At 34.2% G+C, this 23,101-nt stretch overlaps 1 protein-coding gene across 1 annotated transcript in view; it reads left to right on the top strand.

Annotated features, from left to right (window-relative positions):
• The window catches only part of EYS (eyes shut homolog), a 1,637,266-nt gene that overhangs the window by 103,318 nt on the left and 1,510,847 nt on the right, over nucleotides 1-23,101 (top strand). The window contains 1 exon segment of the mRNA XM_032341352.1: nucleotides 808-922. Coding sequence (XP_032197243.1) covers nucleotides 808-922 — 115 coding nt within the window.

The raw sequence follows: 23,101 nt of genomic DNA, 5'->3' as shown, positions 1-23,101 counted from the left end.
AGAGTGGGAATTAGGGAGCAGGAAAGGTAGTGGTCAGTTATTTAGTTACACAGGGATTTGTAGAAAGGGAACTCATGGTGGAGGGTGGGGTGGGGGGCAGGCCTGTCTTCTTATCTCTCTGTGTAGTTAGTAACTGTGTCATACAGCCAACAATATATTTATTGAAGGTGGATGTCTGACATGATTGCCTTGGCAATCAAAATCTTAATATCAGGCATTGCCATTACAATCAAAAAAGCTTATTCCTAGACACTTATACTACAAGATTGCTTTATTTAGGGGAAAAAAAAAAGTAAAGATGACAGTAAATAAAACCCTATAAGTAGCCTAACTATGACCATGTCATTACTGTTGACTATAACACTTTTTACTATGTCTCAAATTTATGTGTATCATTAAATCCTTTTAGCACATCATCAGTATATAATGGCTTTACTAAGCATTAGAAATATCACTTGTCACCCTTTTGTCACATTTTAACAATTGTCATATTTATTCCTAAACCTGTATTTTATTGTTAAATATTCGGTTAGGCCGAAGTTGATTTTGCTGTTAAATTCACAAAAGATAATATTAAATCTATTAAATGAATATAGTTTTCTCTGATTCTCACTAAATAGATCATTTTCTTCTCCTTTGCTAAGAACACAAGCATGCATAGACAAAATTAATGATTGAAAGTATCAGGTAATAATATATGTTGTATGTAATTTAAACAAAGCATTATTATTTTTGTCAGACTGTTAATAGGCTTTTGTGAAAATATTTAAATTGTAACTTTTCTTATTTACATGGATGTGTTTACAGTTGTTTGCCAGGATTTACTGGAAAAAACTGTGAGAAAGTAATTGACCACTGTAGACTGCTCAGCATCAACTGTCTGAATGAAGGATGGTGTTTCTATATAAGTGGAAGATTCAGAGTAAGTAATTTAATACATGGCAGAGTAATTTAACACTTTAAAATACAATAGCTTCAGGCAGTCTGTATTTCAAATGCTTTTATTAATCTAAACCAGAGAATTATATCTTTATATGTATATTTAAACATGACTTATATAAAGTTTAGTAATAGATATTTTTAACTTATAAGAATTATGTTGAGAACACGTTAACAAGAGTTCTAGGCAGTGTGTTTATTTTAAAATAAGTATATAGCCAATTGAGTCCTGGAAATATATCTCTGTGTACATAAAACCACAGTTACTAATGCCCTAAGCTCTTAAACTAGATAGAGAATAAAATTAGTATGGTAGTTAGGGTATACATTATGCTTTTTGTTGATGGATAGCTTTTGAAATGACTTTACAAGTACACAGTGGGTGTGCAACACACAGTAAGGCATATCCTACAACTCATTGTTTCCACTTTCAGGTATGCCTATTGGAAGAATTATAAGGTATATACAAGAATTTATGCATATTCAAGAATTTTCACAACAAATCTGAAACAAACTAAAGCCTATGGACAGGAGAGTGGATAAATTCACCAAGTCACACCAAGCAATTATAATGAGTGGTTAAAATGAGTGAACAATAGCTACATTTAGTAATACTTTTAAATATCAAAACATAATGTTGAATTTTAAAATCTTATTGAAGACTAACATAGGCAGATAGTCTGATAATGATTAATTTTTTAAACACAAGAAAGTCCATATTTTCTATGGCTGACATATAGCTAAAGTATAAATGCATATATCAGAAATATACACACTGGCTTTACTAGAAGGGCTCTCTATAAAGAGACAGCTGGGGAAAAGATCAGTGAGAGTACAGAAGGAAATTCTAATCAATTTATGATGCTGTATTTCTTAAAACTGTTTTGGCAAATACTGACAGTAGAATTATGGAATTCATTTTATTGTTTTCTCTAATATAAAATATTTTAATAAAATATTGTTAAAGTAATGAAAAGTCAATTTATGGAATGAATAATGGACAAATTTCTGTGTATATTTCTGGAAACGTATGCTAAAATATAATATGTTAAAATATAATATGTTACTATGGAAGATCATATAGGATAAGATTTAGGATAAGAACACAACGTTTCTTTCACAGCTGTAAAATGTTGATATTATAACATGTCATATATGGTCTTCATTTCCTCTTCACATAAATACCATTCCATTTTATAGAAAATTAAAATGTCTATTGAGTCTTTAATATTTTCGTAAATTCATACATATTGGTAAGGATAGATGAAGCTAGATTTAAATGTACTCCAAGCAACTCTAGAACTCAATACTTCTAAGTACTATACATATCAACTTTCAGTATAAAGAATGTACTAGCATCTCTTTTTCCTTTAAGATATATTTACCCTTTCCTTAAGAGGAGATGGTCTAATTGAAATGTCTTTCCTGCTTTGGTTCAAATTTCTCTTACAATAGACTATTCAGTTTTGAGTTTTGGTTTCTGTGTTGTCTTGGGATAGTCTCTGAGAATTTATCTCTGACTTTTGTTTTTAAATTTCTCTTCCTCCACCATGATTTCTCCCTGGAAAATCTCACCTGTTCTAGTGTCTTAACAATTATCTATGTTACTGACTCTAAATTCAGTTTTAATTTCTTTTTAAGGAACTTGACTGGGGTTACCATTAACTTGCCAAATCTGCTTTTTCTGTAATTCTACTTTAAGTTTAATGACTTCTACTAGATAAAATGTTAGCAAGAAGGAAATGCTATTGGCTTTCTCACTGGGATAAAATTTAGGTGATGATGAGATAATGTGCATTACTAATATTTTTAACACTATAATATTTTTTCAAAAATATGCTTTTCCCTACTGATTAATAATCCTAGTTATGGCTGTACTGAAGTTCTGAAATAGTTTATATTTCAGTTGATTTAATTTAAGCTTTAATATATATACAAATATATTGTTCAGATTGTGTAATGGTTATGGATAGTGGGAATTAACATTACTTTTTAACTTTTTATGATACTTAAGTTCAATGTGACATGTTAAAGAAAATAAAATATATATTATATATTTAAATTATTCTTAGCATATAAATATAAAATGCATTTTTGGAATTTTTAACTGATATTTGTTTTTCTACTCTGATGTTTGCATTATTAACTTTTGAGTATATCAACCAATTTCAAAGAGACGATATGATGAACTATAATATTTTAGGAAGAGATTTGAACTATCTCTTCTCTTATGTGGAGAAAACAAATATATTTATATTCAGAGGGAAGATGAACAGAGCAGGCATAAGGCAAGCAAAATGATATACTTAAATTCAACTATACCCAGAGTCACAATAAATGTAAATTGATTAACACTTCAGTTAATACACCGAGATTATTAATGGTACATGAAACAAAACTCAAATGTTTAAAAGATATTCATTTTATTTAAAAAGATAGAGACATATTGAAAGTAAAATAATGAGAGAGATATATAAAAAATAGACAAAATAATTACTGGTGTAGTTTTATTAATAAGGCAGATTTCAATATCAGGAACGATCAGAGATGAAGGAGTTGGTCAACTAATCATACAGAATTATGCATGTAATAAAAGAGATTCAAAATATATGAACCAGAAACTGACATAATCCAAAAGAAGAATAAGTAAAAGTACAATTATAGTGGAGATATGAATACTTCCCTTTCAGTAATTGGTAGAATAAGTTGACAGAGAATCAGTAAGGATATACAAAATGTGAATGGTACTGTCAATCCACTTACCTGAATGACTACAAAATGTCACACAAAACAGTTGCAGATTATTTATTCTTCTCAACAACACATGTACCTTATTCAGAGGCCTTTTTCATTATGGGGGAGCAGAGGGCCATAGCTGGGCCATTTCCCATGTGCCTCCATGGAGATGTCTTTATAGAAGGGGCCTTGACTGAGCCACATTTCTCTACATTGACTTAAAACTTCTCCTCTCCTAGCCCTCTTTCTCTACCTCCCCACCAAATCCATATAAAGAGTCAAGAGCTTTTTTTTAAGCCTCCTTAGCAATGAGAGGGTTCCCCCATCTGTGTTTCATTCACTGGCTCTTGCCTCATGTTGTTCCTTAGGGGGAAAAATGCCTGGTCTCTCTTTGTTCCTGTTGGTGGCACTGTGGCAGTAAGTGAATAAAGGCTTGAATAGTACTATTTTCACTTCAGCTCTATGTCCTAACTGAGCACCTTGACCCTTGATTGCTTGCCACAAAAATATATTTTTTTTAAGATTTATTTATTTATTTGACAGACAGAAATCACAAGGAGGCAGAGAGGCAGGCAGAGAGAGAGCAGGAAGCTGGCTCTCTGCAGATGCAGGGCTTGATCCCAAGACCCTGGGATCATGACCTGAGTCAAAGGCAGAGGCTTTAATGCACTGAGCCACCCAGGCATCCCAACTTGCTTGCCACAAAATTAAAAACACCCTGTCGTAGTGGGGCGTATTTGTTATCTCATGCAATATTATATGTATATCAGTCATTTTTTTAAAGAAAAAAGAAAAAAGTTTCAACAGTAGATTTTTATAAATAATATTTAGATAAAAAATACAAATGGAAAATAATCACAATTTTAACATGTTCAAATCAGTGAAATATCATTTAAGTCAATATGGACATACCATTTTATATTTCTGCACTAAAACACAAAACTATACATATTTAATGCAACAGTATTTTCACATGTATTCAGGGAAAATATGACCACCAGTTGGCATTTTAGAGTATATACCTAGAGTTTTTTCATCTGTAATAATTCAATATCTAGAAATACCTGAAGTAAGAAAACAAAATTATATTAAACATGTGTAGAAAATATTCACTATATTATTGTTTATTTTAGAATAGAAGCAATCAAATTAATCAAGAATAGCTTAAATATTATGTGTCCCTATAATAGAATTTGCATACAATTTGGACTATGTTTTTCAGGTGCATTGTGATATTTAGAAAATACTCAGATCAAAATATCTGATGAAAAATGGCTATATTACTCTAACTGTAATTTGAGTTTTGATGTATATATATAAGGTATTTATCTACTTGTAACAAAATAAAATATGCATTTCCTGTGTTATGGGAATGGTCAACAGGCATGGCAGCACTACTCCCACAGAGATTATCCATTGGGTTCCACCTCCCAGGGTGTTCAGACATCATGAAAGGTTTTGTATCAAAGGCCCAGGTTTTTCCAGACAGTAAGAAGTACAGGGGATAGGCGGAACCAGTTAGATGGCACAAAGCTAATGTAGTTTCTGATTTGCCCGTACCCATAATCACTCAGGGCTTTGCCATTTTTTAATAAATGTAAATGTTCCCTATGTATTTGAATTGGCCTAATGGAAAGAGTGAAGTATCTGAGGCCTGTGATCTATGTAGTCTAGGGACAAGTTAATACACACAGGGACAGGGAAGCAAGGAGACACAGAGAATCATGGGGCAGAATGGCTTAAGGAATCACAGAGAGGCTCTGAGGTGAAATCCAGATGTAACTTAACACCAAGGTTAACCAGAGTTGTGTTGGCCAGTGGAGCCTGGATGATATTTGTATTGTACAGGTAGGCATAGTATCGGCTAAAAGGAATAAACCAACAAACCAACAAAATAGAGACAGTGGCTTACTCCTGTTAAGGGGATTAGACCAAAATTATTATCAGAAAAAAAGAAGATTTATTTCTTTTGAATATACATTTAATTGAAGTATTATAAAGGATAAAACATATTCCATAATCACTTTAAGATTAGGAAGTTTAAATTAAATGCAACATGATGGACAATATTAGGGGTAAAAAAAGTGTAGGTCAGAACCTTATTAATTCTGAGCCATGCTCTTCATCATGAGTTAAATTTGCCTTTTTTCAATTCATTTTCGCTATAATTAAAGTGGCAGAAGGATGCTGAACTTTCTCATTGAAATTGTGATGAGGAATTTCTAATCAAGCACTTTCACAATGTCAATATTAATCTCAATATTAATAATATAAATAGCCCCCATGATAAAACAATTGTTACTTTCCAAATGAGAGTCAGATTTCTAAGAATTGCCAAAAATAAATCACTGAAAAAAATTAAGAGCTCAAACTCATAGTGAAAAAAGGGAAAGCACTGTTCTTATTGTCATTTTTATGTTTATAAAAATGAATAAATTATAGTTACTAAATTTAAAAATATGATTGATATTATGCACACAAAAAACTAAAAATATAGACACTGCAATTAAATGCTATTTACATTGTCTCATAGCAATGATTCAGGATTTATTTTCCTTAGAATTTCAATGATTTACTAATAAATTTAATTTCATTTTAATAAATATTATACATAGGACCACAATTTCTGGCCTGTGCCAGAAATCCAAATATTTTATAACTTCCTGATGTTATGACAGAATTGTTGACTGATGCTTTTTATATAATCAAAGAAAATACCATGAGAGCTTTCTATACAACTCCTTTGGTTCTCTTCTTTTATAACTGGTTCAGGGATGCAGATATAAGAAAGCAGTTTATGTTTTATCTCATCTTTTTAAGTTTCCTATAAGATTTCACTGGGGAACCAACAAAAAACCAAAATTTTAAAACTCATCTAGTTTAACTTTACCATCTGTTTCATTCCTCTTTTCTATTTCCATCCTCTAGTTAAATCTTTTTTTTTTTTACAATAATTTTCAGCAAGCGTGACTTATGCAAACTCACACTGAACACTGAAAGAAGTAAAGCTCAAATTAGAATTCCATATGAATACAATTTGCATTTGGGGTAGGAGTTAGAGTTTTAAAATTTTAGTTGCAACAACAGAAAATCTAAACAGAATATCTCTCTCTCTTTCAATCTTTCTCTCTCTCAAGCTCGCGCATGCATGCACATGTGTGCAAGTATACACTTACACACACACACACAGTAATTTGAAGGCTCACATACTTAGACTTTTCAAGGGCTAGATCAGGTAAGCATTTACCCAGAGGCTCAATGTGAAACATATTCCTTCTAGCTCACAGTAAAATAGCAACAGTGCCCTCAAAGTTTCTAGAAGAAACCAGGGCCTTTATCTTGAAGATTTTGATCCAAATTCTGGTTTGTGGGGTTCTCCTTTCTGTTTAGGTATTTTCTCAAATGTTTACCCTTTCAGTGAGTTCTTTCATAGGCACCCAACTGAAAATGTTAAATCCTCATTTCTGGCTCACACATGTCATCTCCTTTTTTTAGTTCCTTCTTAACAATCATTTTTATCTAGTTTCCCAGATAACAGTATAATTCTTCACATTATCTTTTCCATTGTCTATACATGTATATTAGGCTGAATTTAAGTTTTATGTAGGTAGATGTCTTTGTTTCTTTATACAAAACTACCCTTCTTCCAGAAAAGGCAGTAAAATTTCATCAGAGACAAGTCATGGCAAGTGTAGCAGATACGAAACTCTTTGGAAGGATGCTTCAATGTAGGAAGAGCACAGACTCCATAAACTGAGCAACAGGAAACCTCTCCCTTAGTAGTGGGTAGTCAGTGCTTCCTTGACATGGAATTTGGGGAGAGGTATATCTGGTGAAGATGGAAAGAATTACATGATACATAAAAGACCCCTCAGTGTTGCTTTTTTTTTAATGTAAAAAATTGTAAAGTTCAACTTATCAAAGAAAGGGACATTGGAAGCTAAATATGTTTTGGACACTCAAAGTATTAGTTTGTACACATATACAAAATAAAAAAAAAACTAATGTTTACACTATGATCTGCTGCAGAAGCCTAAGTTGAGCAGAAAAGTTGAAACTATTTCATACTGACCCATAAGTATTCTAAGCTATTAAAAGTTCCTTGTAATTGTAGCCTCAATGAGAAAAATATGGTAATTTGTTCATTCTTTAACAATCCTGAGACTTTTCTTGAGATTTGGAGAATGGATGGATAGTGCCATAGTGGTGAGATCTAAGAGACATCTCTGGAAAAGAATAGGTAAGGTCAGGTACAACAGATCCCTGGAGCAACCAAGTGTAATTTTTGCCCCCCCCCCCCTGGGGGGTACTTGTCGGTGTCTAGAGACATTTGTGGTTGTCACAAATAGAGATTGAATCTGCTAATAACAGCCGCTAAGCATCCTGCAATGCACATGACAGCCCCCTACAACAAAGAAATATCAGGTCCAAATGTCTGTACTGCTGTGGTTGAGAAAACTGACATAGGAAAGTTAGGCCGTATAAGTTGGAGAATAGTAAAACCTGTGCCCAGAAAGAAAAACAGTCTTCATGAAAGTTAAAGAACCCCAGACTTAAAGAAGAGAAACTTTTATCTCGAACTAGCAGATCCCTAGCATAAGATAGCATTATAAACTGAGACTTTTTTCTAGTTTATGTGGACCCTGCAACTGAGTTAGGTACGTAGAGTTAGTTAAGTCAAATTGCTTTCTTATTCTTTTTCTTCCTTTGTTGGGAATAGATTAATTACTTTAAGTTCAGAAAGAGGTATACATGCTGGTTGGTCACAAACTCTGCTTCTCAATCCTTCCCTCTGAAATACTTACTGACTTAGATTAAATTTGTTTGAATTTTTAAAAATATTTTATTTATTTATTTGAGAGAGAAAGAGAGAGAGAGAGAGCGTATGACCTGGGGGAAAGGCAGAAGGAGACAGAGAGGCAGACTCCCTGCTAAGCAAGAGGCTTGATGAGGGATTAGATCCCAGGACCCTGAGATCATGAGCTGAGCCAAAGGCAGATACTTAACTGAGTAAGCCACCGAGGTGCCCCAAATTTGTTTGAATTTTTCTTATTATTTATGTTATTGAACATTTAGTTGAAAAAATTTGGAGGTTAAGTAGCTCGAAATATGTGATGAGAATGAGTTCTCTCTACTTTGTTTTTAAGGAGGGGGGAAACAGGAGCAGGATTCCAGATTTATTAAACATAAAATGGCTAAATGAAAGAGTCATTGAAATGCTTGAAGGAGCTTTAGGAAGGTTGTATAATCAGGGTCGACTTCAATAATCTTCTGATCCATGTCTTATACCTCAGAAATTGTTATTCGTTTTCTCTTCTCTCTTTTTCATAGACAAATTTCTCAATGGCTTTCTCTGTCTACTTCATTAAGTGGATAATTTATCCTGCTTCTGTTCAGACTTTTGGTAGGGAAGTTGACTGTTGCCTAAAATAATGCTTGAAAGAGAATAATGTCCTCACAGTAGCTTTAAACTTTTAAATCTTTTTCCTGTGCATATGTTACTTCTTTATTTTAGTTCTTCAATATATTTTAATCATTTGAATCACAAGCACATTTTAAATAAGCAAGCACAAACAACATGTTTTGACTTGGAATAAATTTTTTCAAAGAACTCAAGAAAAAAAATTTCCTAGGGTTAATGTTCAACCAGTTGTTAAATGATTTTATTGTCCTACATTGTTAGTCACAAAAAGAGGTAGAACTTTTGGTTCTACCAAAAGTTGGGCTCACATATTATTTATTATCTGAGTCCTCTGACACTGCCTCCCTAGTAAGTAATAATAAAGCAACAGGTATTCCTATCTTTGAAGAATTAATAGAAATTAAAGTTACCACACAGATTCTATTATATGTCAAGAACTTTGTGTATAGAAAATATACTGGTGTCTTAATAGTAGTTCTGGGACAAAAATAGAAGAACTCAGAGATTAGACTTTACATCAATGTCACTTCTAGATCCAAAGTAGATATGTAGGTTAACTGATTTATAATAAGTAATAATTTTGTAATTTCACATTTTTATATGTGATTATAATAATTATCAGTAGCTATGCAATAGCTAATGAATAAACTTAAATGATGAATATATTCAAAAACTTCTCTCATATTCAAAAAATTGATTTTATTTGATTTTATACTATTATCAATTTATAAAAGCAAGAATAGAGGGAGTTTTAAGCATATATTTTATTGTTTCTTTTGCCCACTTTTAGCAGAGTTTTTATATCAAGTGATAAAGTAAATGAAAACAGTTTAAGTATAAGAAGTCACAACTTAATCTAAACTAGTGCAATCCTGTGAATAGTTGAAATGTTCATATTTAAAGGAAACAAATATGGACAGTTTATATAGCTTAGAAAATCTATAGGTGTCAATAGGTCTTCATTGATAATGAAATAGAAAAATGAATAGAAAAAAAAATTCATGAAGTTTTTACAATTTGAAAATTTGCCTCCTGTAATTAAGGAAAAACCCCCATTGGTGAATTTAATTCTTAAAAGTGTGTTTATTTGGGGTGCCTGGGTGGCTCAGTAATTAAGTGTCTGCCTTCCACTCAGGTCATGATCCCAGCATCCTGGGATCGAGCCCCACATAAGACTTCCTGCTTGGTGGCAAGCCTGCTTCTCCCTCTCCCACCCCCCCTGCTTCTGTTCCCTCTTTTGCTGTGTCTCTCTCTCTCTCTCTGTCAAATAAATAAATAAATAAATAAAACCTTAAAAAAAAAGTGTGGTTATTTATGTGAATCTCATTCATATTACATTTAGAATCACTAAGAAGGAACTTTCTTCCCAAAATGCTTGTTGGCAGGAGTTAGAACCATAACATCTGTAGATATGCTAAGGTTAGATACCTAAAAGAGGTATCAAAAGTAGATGTGAAATAAACTGAAGAAATAGCTTTCATGAACATTTTCTGGGGAAACCAGAGTATGGTTGAGGGAATAAAGGTACCCCATATATGCCATGTTCTACTCCCAAGAGCCTCTCAATATTCTCTTACATGGAGAAAGAGACTCTGAAGATGTGATCAAGACAAGGATTTGATATAATTTTATCATGGATCACAAAGATTCTTATCAGAGGGCTGTAGAAAGAGTCTGAAACCAAGAAAGTGATGTGATGATGGGAACAGAGACTGAAATGTTTCTCTTTGAAAGTATAGGAATTGCCCATGAACTGAGGAATATAGGCAACCACCAGAAGGTGAAAAACGCTAGGAAATTGATTCTCCCCTCAGAGCCTGCAGAAGCTGCTAGCCCTCTTAAAACTTTGACTCCATCCAAGTAGGACTGATTTTGGACTTGCAACCTTCAGAAATATAAGAGACAAATGTTTTAGACTGCTAGGGTCATAGTAATTTATTATACCAGCAATGGGAAAGAAAACATAGAGATTTCAACGAAACATTTTTAACACCAAAATTTGCTAGCTGAAAATGAGTAGAGAAGCTCCTTAACAGAATATGTAAGTTTGAAAATATAAGGATGATAATAGGTCTTCTCAAAAAGATATACATGAAACACAAAAATAAGTCACCCTAGATTTATTTTTAGAGGCCATTTCTAGTTTTAGGACTGTCTGTAACTAATTGACATAGATGAATCAGTGCAGGTCAGGAAAAAAAAAAAAAAAAGAACAAGATAACTGGTTGGCTCTGTATATTGGAAAAGTGGACTCATCATTCATTGGTTAAAATTCTGTGTTTACTTTGAAATGGTGGGCATGCCTGTGGGTCCATGTGTCACCTACTTAGGGAAACAGCAGGCATGCTCATAAAGTGAGATCTTGTCTTTTAACATTTTGCTCTCCCATTACTCACTCAGACAAGAATAGCCCCTGCTAATGTATCCTGCATGTTTACGTGATTTACTAATTTATCATCCACACCAGGATACATTGGAGAATTAAATGGGGTTCTATCAATTACTTGTCTAGTATAACAGGCATTGAACCAAGGCTGGTTTATACGTGGAACACTGTTTAACTTGTATTCTTCCCCAATATGGACAGCTAATTTTTATAAATTGTAATCTATATGATCCTGATATTATCATTAACAATTTGTGAAGTAATGTTTCACCTAGCACTCTAAGAAACCAATGAAAGTGTTAATTAAAAATGAGGTGATTAGCACTACATAGCATCATATATAATGTACTATTCAGCCAACATTTTGATAATAGATGTAATGACAGGTAATCACAGAGGCCCATGGGTTAACTAACTTTTATTCTTCCACAATAAGTTTTGGTGAAAGCCTTAGTCAGGGGTTTCTATGGAAAATGTCTCTACCCTTCTTTTTCATCTCAGGTTTTGTAGCCTTCTTATTTGTGCCATGTCACTAGTTGTTCTCAATGAAATAATATGTATTGAAAAACTACTTTGTAGAAACTCTCTACCTAAGCATATACTGCTGAACAAGACAGTTCATGGTCCTATCTCATGCTTTAGAGTAGTCATTCAAAGTTTAGGATTGATGATTGTATCCACCTATTGTAAGGAAGGATTAGGGGTCCCTGGGTGGCTCAGATGGTCAAGCATCTGCCTTAGGCTCAGGTCATAATCTCCAGGTCCTGGAATCAAACTCCATGTCCAGCTCCCAGCTCAGTGGGGAGTCTGCTTCTCCCTCTGCCTCTTCCTCTGCTTATGCTCTCTCTGTCTCTCAAATGAATAAATAATACCTCCTAAAAATATAAGGAAGGATTAAAAAGGAATAAAATATTGCCGTTTGCAAAGATGTGGATGAATCTAGAAAGCATTATGCTAAGTGAAATAAGTTAGTCAGAGACAAATACCATATGATTTCACTCATATGTGAAAAGTTAAGAAATAAAACAAATGAACATAGGGGGCAAAAAAAAGAGGCAAATGAAGAAACAGACCTTAACTACGGAAGAAAAAAAACTGAGGGTTACTGGCGGGGAAGTGGGCATGAGAATGGGTTAAATAGGTGATGGGGTATTAAGGAAGACATTTGTTCTGAGCACTGGGTGTTGTATGTAAGCGATGAATCACTAATTTCTCCACCTGAAACCAGTATAATGCTGTATGTTAACTAACTTGAATTTAAAGAAAAATTTGGAGAAAGAAAAAAAGGAAGGATTATTTCCTCAAACTGACAGCAAGAGATACAAACAGGCCCTAAGCATACTTAAGTATACTTAAATATATACTTAATGTTAAATATATTTCCTACCTCCTTCACTAGCTCTTCATAATCTTTCCTTACCTGAATCTAAAATTGGACAGAAAAATTCAGGGAATGAGAACTGCATGCAGATGAATGGTCACAAGAGGAATCTTTTAGGTCCTAAGAGAATAAAAGTGGCAGTATTTTTCTTGGTTGTTGCCATTGTATTTTGAATAGGTTTACTGTTAGCAAATCTGGGTCAATCCCTAATCATTATTACATCTGTTATGAGAATACAGAAAGGCATTTGCTTCACCAGTTCTTTGTCACTTACCAATTTTTCTCAGCCTGGTAATCACCTTAAGTCCTAATTCTTTATCTTTCTAGACACCCTTCACAAAGCATGTTTTTGCAAGCAATCTTTCTTAATTTACAAAAATTCCTTCTGACAAGATGCTGATGACTAGAACTCTTTACAATGAGGTGCAAAGTTTAATTACATAATTGTAACAAAAAGGCTTAATATGGACTGTCACCTAGTTAAATTTTTTTGCAAAGAAAATTAAAATTACTCTTCTCATTTAAACAGTGAATATAAAAATCAGGATACATAAGTTAAATTTCAGTTTTAAAAACTAGGTGCCTCTCTTACACTTACTCTGCAAAGTTCTAATTAGACAACCACTTCTTTTTAATTCTATTCTATCTCTTTAGTAATGATTTTGAGAACTCAGTGGTGTTATCCAAGGTGATTGAGCTGAACTTTTAAAATGAACCAAATTGACCCAAAGAAGCATATTATCCCTGATTTTCTCATTAAAACTACTGGTTAAAAAGGTAACTATAAGGAAGACCTGAAGGAATTATAAAATTATCTAGAATCACCCCCAAAAGAAGATGTCACAGTGAATTTTAATATTTTTAATATGGTCCAGTTTTATTTCTTTTATGAGGACCAAGGGTTAAAGCCTTCTACCCATATCTACCCATTTGTGAAAATATACTCAGTGGCTCAATTGGGAAAACATTTAAGATTTAAGTTGCTAGATATAAAAAGTAAAATCAGTGATGTAAGAATTGATTATAAAGATAATACAAGACACAAAAAGATTGAAGAGCATTCCACGCTCATGGATCAGAAGAATAAACATTGTTAAAATGTCTATACTGCCTAGAACCATCTATACTTTCAGTGCCATCCCAATCAAGATTCCACTGGCATTTTTTAAAAAGCTGGAACAAACAACCCTAAAATTTGTATGGAACCAGAAGAGACCCCGAATTGCTAAGGAAATATTGAAAAAGAAAAGCAAAACTCGGGGCATCATATTGCCTGATTTCAAGATTTACTACAAAGCTGTGATCACCAAGGCAGCATGGTACTGGCACAAAAACAGACAGATAAACCTGTGGAACAGAGTAGAGAGTCCAGATATGGACCCTTAACTCTATGGTCAAATAATCTTTGACAAAGTGGGAAAAAATATACAGTGGAAAAAACAGTCTCTTCAATAAATGATGCTGGGAAAATTGTACAGCTATGTATAGAAAAATGAAACTTGATTATTCTCTTACACCATACACAAAGATAAATTCAAAATGGATCAAAGACCTCAACGTGAGGCAGGAATCTATCAAAATCCTAGAGGAGAACATAGGCAGTAACCTCTTTGACATTGGCCACAGCAACTTCTTTCAAGACACGTCTCCAAAGGCAAGGGAAACAAAAGTGAAAATGACCTTTTGGAACTTCAGCAAGATCAAAAGCTTCTGCACAGCAAAGAAAACAGTCAACAAAACAAAGAGGCAAACCACGGAATAGGAGAAAATATTCACAAATGACACTACAGACAAAGGACTGATATTCAAGATCTATAAAGAACCCTTCAAACTCAAAATAAACAAAACAGATAATCACATCAAAAAATGGGCAGAAGACATGAACAGACACTTCCCCAAAGAAGACATACAAATGGCTAACAGACACATGAAAAAATGTTCATCATCGTTAGCCATCAGGGAGATTCAAATCAAAACCACATTGAGATACTACCTTACACCATTTAGAATGGCCAATATTAACAAGACCATAAACAACATGAGTTGAAGAGGATGTGGAGTAGGGGGAGCCCTCTTACACTGTTGGTGGGAATGCAAATTGGTGCAGCCACTTTGGAAAACAGTGAGGAGATTCCTTAAGAAATTAAATACAGAGCTACCCTATGATCCTGCAATTGCACTACTGGATATTTACCCCAAAGATACAGATGTAGTGAAAAGAAGGACCATCTGTACCCCAATGTTCATAGCAGCAATGGCCACAGTCACCAAACTGTGTGGAAAGAACCAAGATGCCCTTCAACAGATGAATGGATAAAGAAGATGTGGAGTATTATGCCTCCATCAGAAAGGATGAATATCCAACTTTTGTATCAACGTGCATGGGACTGAAAGAGTTTATGTTGATTGAAATAAGCCAAGCAGAGAGAGTCATTATCATATGGTTTCACTTATTTGTGGATCATAAAGAATAATACGGAGGACATGGGGAAATGGAGAAGTGAGTTGGGGGAAATTGGAGAGGGAGACAAACCATAAGAGACTGTGGACTCCGAGAGAGAAACTGAGGGTTTTGGGGAGGTGGCAGTGGGAGATTGAGTGACCCTGGTGGTGGGTATTATGGAGGGCAAGTATTGCATGGAACACTGGGTGTGGTGCATAAACAATGAACTCTGGAACACTGAAAAGAAATATTAAAAAAATTTAAAAAAATTTTTTTAAAGATTTTATTCATTTACTTGACAGAGACAGAGAGATCACAAGTAGGCAGAGAGGCAGGCAGAGAGAGGGGGAAGCAGGCTCACTGCTGAGCAGAGAGCCAGATGTGGGGCTCGATCCTAGGACCCTGAGACCATGACCTGAGCCAAAGACAGAGGCTTAACCCACTGAGCCACCCAGGCGCCCCCAAAATTAAAAAATTTTAAAAAAAGATATGATCCATACATACAATGTGGTATTATGCCTCCATCAGAAAGGATGAATACCCAACTTTTATATTAACATGGTTGGGACTGGAAGAGATTATGCTGAGTGAAATAAGTCAAGCAGAGAGAGTCAATTATCACATGATTTCACTTAGTGGGGCATAAAGAATAAACACAATACACTGGGAGATGGAGAGGAGAAGTGAGTGGGGGGAAATCAGAGGGGGAGATGAACCATGAGAGACTGTGGACTCTGAGAAACAAACTGAGGGTTTTGGAGGGGAGGTGGGTTGGGGTTTGGGTAAGCATGGTGGTGGGTATTAAGGAGGGCATATATTGCATGGAGCACTGGGTGTGGTGCAAAAACAACGAATTTTGGAACACTGAAAAAAAATAAAATTAAATTAAAAAAAATAATACAGGAAAAACTAAGGTACACACACACATATTTACAGATGGAGAAGATATTTACACAGATATTTAATTTAAATATTTAGTTAAATAGCAAAATGTTAACTAAAATTGAGTTCAAGTAATGTAACAAAATGTTATAAAACTTGACTTGTATTAAAACAAATAAATGAGTACATATTAAATTATTTCTTCCATTACTTCGCAAGTTAAAAAAAAATTAGCCACTCAGTCTGTTAAGAATGTATTCTTCCTGGTATGGCAACCTTATCAAATATGTCTGATTACACCCCAAAAAACAGCATCAGCTGGAAAATTAAAAATCTGTGGAAACAAAATTTATACATTTTTAAAGGAGTTGAGAGTTTTTTCTTTCTCCAGAAAAGGTGAAATTTAACTATAGCCAAAAAACTCTAGAATGAATATGTTAATTGAAAAATAAAACTGAAGCTGTTTAATTAATTAAAACAATTGTTTTATTTAATGTTATACTGCTATTATAAGAAATTTCACTGGGATTTAGCTGGGATGAAAATTTTAATAGGGAGTTTGATTTTCCAGTCATTTGTTTGATAACAGGCTAAGACAAATGAATGTTACCTAGTCTGTGAAAGAAAGATGAAGATAACAAATTAAAAAAAAGAATTTTAACATTATTGTAAATGATAAAGATAACCATTTCTTCTCTCTCTCTCAGACTGTCAAATACATTCCTGAAATTGCATATAATTTGGCGTTCAAGGCCAAAAAATATGCAAGAGACTATCACTATGGTTTAGTGTCTTAGTTAAATTCTTTTTAGCCCAATAGCCAGAAGTTGATTTAGGAGCAAAGATAATCAGATTATTTTCATAGTTCTTTGGAACTGATTGAACATAAAAGAATTACTTCACTCTTTGAAGATTGTCCATGCACTTTCTAATTTTCTTCACTTAGTTTAAAGCAATGATAGGAGTTTAATAATAGACGGTGTATTTGAGAGATCTAAAAACGAAAGTCCTTAAGAGGGAATAAATATGTTAGGAAACAGGATAGCCTTGGAGAATATTACAGTTTATCCATACTGACATAGAAGACTGATGTAAAATAATTTTACAAAATCTATATGTTTAAGAATGGGAAGAGAGGGAGAAGTTGGAAGATAGTGAAATAAAAGAACCCCAGGCTCACCCCATCCCATGAATGCAACTCAATAACTATCAAACCATCCTGAATACCTCAGGAATTGCCCTGAAACCTGACAGAGCAAACTCCCCAAATAAGTTAGAAAAGAGGTTACATCAATGAGGGCTGGAAGTCCGGAGACAGGGTTAGGGAGAAAAACTAATCTTGACCCTTTCAGTGGGAAGGGAGCCAGGGTCATGGAGAAGGGCGAGAGACAGACTAATTCACATGGGAGCTCATGAGGAAAAGGAATCCTCATAGCAGTTGGCTTGGAAATCAAAAGGGGCCAAATTTTGTGACTTCTGGCAATCAGCAGGACTTAAAGCCTAGAGTTGTAAAGGTCAGGGGCTTAACTGGGATAGATCCTGAAAGGCATTGTGCTGCACTTGAAGAAAAGATAGGGAAAACAGCAGGAACATACAGTGTGGAAATAGTGATCTGAAGAGTGCCCCTAGGCATGCCTCACACCATGGGGAGGTTATTTGCTCACCCTCAAGCACATCCCAGAGAGGCATAGTTCACAAAGAGATCTCTCTAGGAACAAAGGAACTGGCCTATAACATTTAATTCCCCTGCCCCTCAGCATAAGCAAAGGGTCAGGTGTTTGAACAGCACCGTGCCTACACTCTACCTTACTTGGTTACACCCAACCCTCCCCACTCCTACTCCCCATGCGCTCCCACCGCCACCTCCACCCAGTGATCTGGTGGACTGTCCTTCCCAGTCTTGCTTTACTTGGTCCCAGCACCACAGTACTCCTCTCCCAGAAGACTGATCCAAATCCTTACTCACATCTTGAGTGTCTCTTGACATGGAAGTTGTGTGTAGCTGTGGTTCCAGCTGCAATGGTGACTGGTCTCATTTCACAGACCAGAGCACACCTAGGTAAAATGCACCACATTCAGGTCAGGGACTAAATGCTTCCCACAACAGACAGAAAGAGAGCTCTCCAGATGACTGTTCTGAAGGATAAAGTGGCCAAGAGCAACAACAAAGCACATGCAGCACACATTGGAGACACTCCCAGAAGCACTAGGTTCTCTGAAATGGGGGACATTACACAGCATGCTGCTACAGGACCTCTTCTTCCTAAGGCATCACCCTCAAGAACAGGCAATGTACTGACTTTTCTAACACAACAAAAGAGGTATAGAGACTTAGAAAAAATGATAGGACAGAGAAATTTATCATAAAGGAAAAAGCAAAAAACAAGGCCAGGGTCAGAGATATAAGTGAAACAGATATAAATAACATACCTGATAGAAAATTTAAACTAATGATTACAAAGATGCTCACTGGGGGCACTTGGGTGGCTCAGTTGGTTGGACATCTGACTCTTAATTTCTGCTCAGGTCATGATCTCAGGGTTGTGAGTTTGAGCTCCAAATCAGGCTTCATGTTCAACAGGAAGTCTGCTTGAGATTCTCTTTCTCTCCTTCTGCCCCTCCCCCTCCTCTCTCTCTCTCTCTCTCTCCCTCTCTCCCTCTCTCTCTCTTTCTTTCTCACAAGATAAATAAATTAATCTTTTAAAAATATGAAGATACTCACTGGAATTGAGAGAAGATTGGAGGACATCAGTGAGACCCTTGACACAGATAAAGAATGATAGCAGAGACAAAGGGCTCAAAACTGAAATCACAAACACACTTCATGGAATGAATGGAAGTCTGGAAGAAGCAAGCATAGGAATTAAATGATGACCTAGAAGACAGAGTAATAGAAAGTAATCACGCTGAACAAAAGAGAGAAAAAATTATGCAAAAAAATAAAATTAAGGAACTCAGCAATTCCATCAAACATAGTAATATACATATATATATATATATATATATATATATATATATATATAAAATATCTTTCCACTTATTGTGTCGTCTTCAATTTCTTTCATCTATATCATAGTTTTTAGCATACAGATCTTTCATCTTCTTGGTTAAATTTATTACTGAGTATCTTACTGCTTTTGGCACTATTGTAAATGCTTTATTTCTTAAGATAATTCCTTTTTAGTGTATAGAAACACAACTGATTTTCATATGTTGATTTTGTATCCTACAACTTTAATTCATTTGATTATTATTCCTAAGTTTTTAGAATTTTTTAATATATATAAGATCATGTCATCTGTGAACAGACATATAAATTTACTTTTTTTTTCCAATTTGAATGCTTCTTAATTCTTTTTATTATCTAAATGCTCTAGCTAAGATTTCTAGTAATTTCTTTTTTTTTTTTAAAGATTTTATTTATTTATTTGTCAGAGAGAGCGTGAGAGCGAGCGAGCACAGGCAGACAGAGTGGAAGGCAGAGTCAGAGGGAGAAGCAGGCTCCCTGCAGAGCAAGGAGCCCGATGTGGGACTTGATCCCAGGACGCTGGGATCATGACCTGAGCCGAAGGCAGCTGCTTAACCAACTGAGCCACCCAGGCGTCCCAGATTTCTAGTAATTTCTTAAATGAGAGTGGTGAGGATAGGCAACCTTGTCTTTTTTCCTGATCTTAGCAGAAGAGCTTTCAAACTTTTACCAGGGAATATGACATTAGCTATGTGCTTGTCATGTATGGTTTTTACTATGTTGAGATACATTTCTTCTATATCCACTTTGTTGAGAGTTTTTAACATAAATAGATGTTGAATTTTATTAAATACCTCCCATGCATCTATTGTGATCACTGTATGATTTTTATCATGCATTTTATTCATGTTGTATATAACATTTATTGATTTGCATATATTGAACCATCCTTGTACCCCAAACATGAATTCTACCTGATCAGTGGTGTATTATCTTTTAATGTGCTGTTGAACTTGCTAATACTGTGTTTAGATATTTTGTATCAATACTCATTAAGATATTGGCCTGTAGTTTTCTTTAATGATAGTGTCTTAGTCTGGTTTTGGTATGAGGGTAATGCTGGCCTCATAAAATGAATTTGAGAATGTTTCCTTCTCTTTTATTTTTTGGAAGACATTTGGATGAATTGGTATTAGTTCTTTAGAAGTTTTTTAAAAATTCATGATTGATTCCATCTGGTCCTGGTAAATTCTTTTTTGGGAGGTTTTGATTACTGACTCAATCTCCTTTCTCTCTCTCTTTCTGTTCAAATTTTTAGTTTCTTTATGATTCAGTCTTGGTCAGTTATATGTTTCTATGAATTTATCCATTTATTTTACATTTTTCAATTTTTCATATAATTATTCTAGTAGTCTATTATGATATTTCTATTTGTATGGTGTAAGTTGTAATATCTCCTCATTCATAATTTAATATATTTGGGCTTATTTGGTCTAGCTAAACATTTATTAATTTTAGTTATTTTTTCATGGAATCAGATCTTAGTTTTTTTTAAATTTTTTTATGGTTTTTCTATTTCATCTATTACTGCTATAATCTGTTATTTCTTTTCTTCTGCTAACTTTTGTCTTAGTTCATTCTTCATTTTCTAGTCCTTGATATATAAAGTTAGGTTATTTATTTGAGATTTTTTTTTCTTGATCTGTGTGTTTATTACTACACACTTATCCTTTAGAACTGATTTTGTTGCATCTATATTTTAGCATTTTTTTCCATTTTAATTTATCTCAAGTTTTTTTTTTTTTTTAATTTCCCTTTGATGTGTTTTTGGATCTATTGTTGTGTTGTTTAACCTCCATATAATTCTAGCTTTTCTCCTATTACAGATATAGCTTCACTCTATTGTGGTCAGTAAAGACACTTGATATAACTTATTCTTCTCTTCTTTGACTTGTTTTGTGTCCTAACATATGATTGATGCCTATTCTGCTGCTGTTGAGTGGAATATTCTGCTGGATCCATTTGGTCTATAGTTCAGTTCAAATCTGCTCTTTTTTATATATTCTCTGAATGGATCTATTAATTGTTTATAATGGGGTATTAATGTCCCTAAGTATTATTGTATTGCTATTTATTTCTCCCTTTAGTTCTTCTAGCATTTGCTTTATATATTTGGGTGCTATAATATTAGGTGCATAAATATTTACAACTGCTATATCTTCTTGATGGATTGACCCATTTATCATTAAATAACCATCTTTGGCTCTTTTGACCATTTCTTGGTTAAAGTCAATTTTGTCCGCTGTAACTGTCCCCACTATAATTTGGTTACCAATTGATTGAAATATATTTTTCCATCCTTCACTCTGTCTACATGTGTTCTTAAAGCTATGTTAAGTCTCTTGTAGGAAGTATTTCATTAGATATTTTCTTTTTTTTTTTTTATTTTTTAATGGTTATTTTATTTTATTTTATTTGAAACTCTTATTTTTTTTTATTTTTTATTTTATTTTATTTTATTTTTTTATTTCCAGCATAACAGTATTCATTATTTTTGCACCACACCCCGTGCTCCATGCAATCCGTGCCCTCTATAATACCCACCACCTGGTACCCCAACCTCCCACCCCCCGTCCCTTCAAAACCCTCAGATTGTTTTTCAGAGTCCATAGTCTCTCATGGTTCACCTCCCCTTCCAATTTCCCCCAACTCCCTTCTCCACTCTAAGTCCCCATGTCCTCCATGCTATTTGTTATGCTCCACAAATAAGTGAAACCATATGATAATTGACTCTCTCTGCTTGACTTATTTCACTCAGCATAATCTCTTCCAGTCCCGTCCATGTTGCTATAAAAGTTGGCATGAATCATTAGATATTTTCTAATTTTTTTCCTTGTGAATTCATCACTGCTCTTTCAAAAGTCATTAAATTTCTTTAAACCAGGTAGAGTAAGATTTAATATAAATAAATAAAATGCTAATGATTTATTAGTGGTAGCTAAAGAAGGATGAGTGAAAAAGAAATATCGATGGAAGGTGAAGGTCACAAAAATAGGAAAACTTCAGATTTAGAAGATCCTGTACCTCAAAATTTTGTGGTAACATTTCTGTTGTGTCAGTCAGTTAACAATTGTACCAATTGTTCTATTAATGTGTAAATTAAAGAACAAAAATAAAGTAGAAGATAATGGGGTTGGAAACCCAACTATGTAGGTTTATGTCCTAGTCTTATGAAAATTGAGGTGCGTAAACTTAAAACAAAAAGACAAAACCTCTTAGTTGTTGTCTTTTTTTTTTTTTAAGATTTTATTTATTTATCAGAGAGAGAGAGGGAGCGAGCACAGGCAGACAGAATGGCAGGCAGAGGCAGAGGGAGAAGCAGGCTCCCTGCTGAGCAAGGAGCCCGATGTGGGACTCGATCCCAGGACGCTGGGATCATGACCTGAGCCGAAGGCAGCTGCCCAACCAACTGAGCCACCCAGGCATCCCTTAGTTGTTGTCTTTTTATCTTAAGTATAAAACAGAATATAAGACTTACTTTCAAGACTGTTGAGTATTCAAACAAAATGAATTAAATAAAATAATGTTTTTGAACACATTTGAAGAATGGTAAAGGTTATATGTATGGTAAAATTGTATCTCTCATACAACACAAAGAGTGAGAAAGAGAGAGATGGGGTACCCTTTATCCCTTTTATTAATATCTTTATTATATAAAAGGAAAAACATGTCTATGTTTTCTTACACAGTTTATAAAAACTGATAAGCGCTTAAAATAAATATAAATAGAATCACCAGGGAACATAGTGCAGTTGTAGGTATAAGGCATGATTTAGGGATATAGTTTCTTTGAAAGAGACAAGTTTAAGATACTTAATATAGCAAGAGAAGCAGGATATCTAAAAGAAATCATTATCTAGCCTAAGAAATGTGGCTGCTAAAAT

This window comes from Mustela erminea, chromosome 4 (genome assembly GCF_009829155.1).
Source record: "Mustela erminea isolate mMusErm1 chromosome 4, mMusErm1.Pri, whole genome shotgun sequence".
Taxonomy (NCBI): domain Eukaryota; kingdom Metazoa; phylum Chordata; class Mammalia; order Carnivora; family Mustelidae; genus Mustela; species Mustela erminea.
This window is presented reverse-complemented; position numbering and strand designations above follow the sequence as displayed.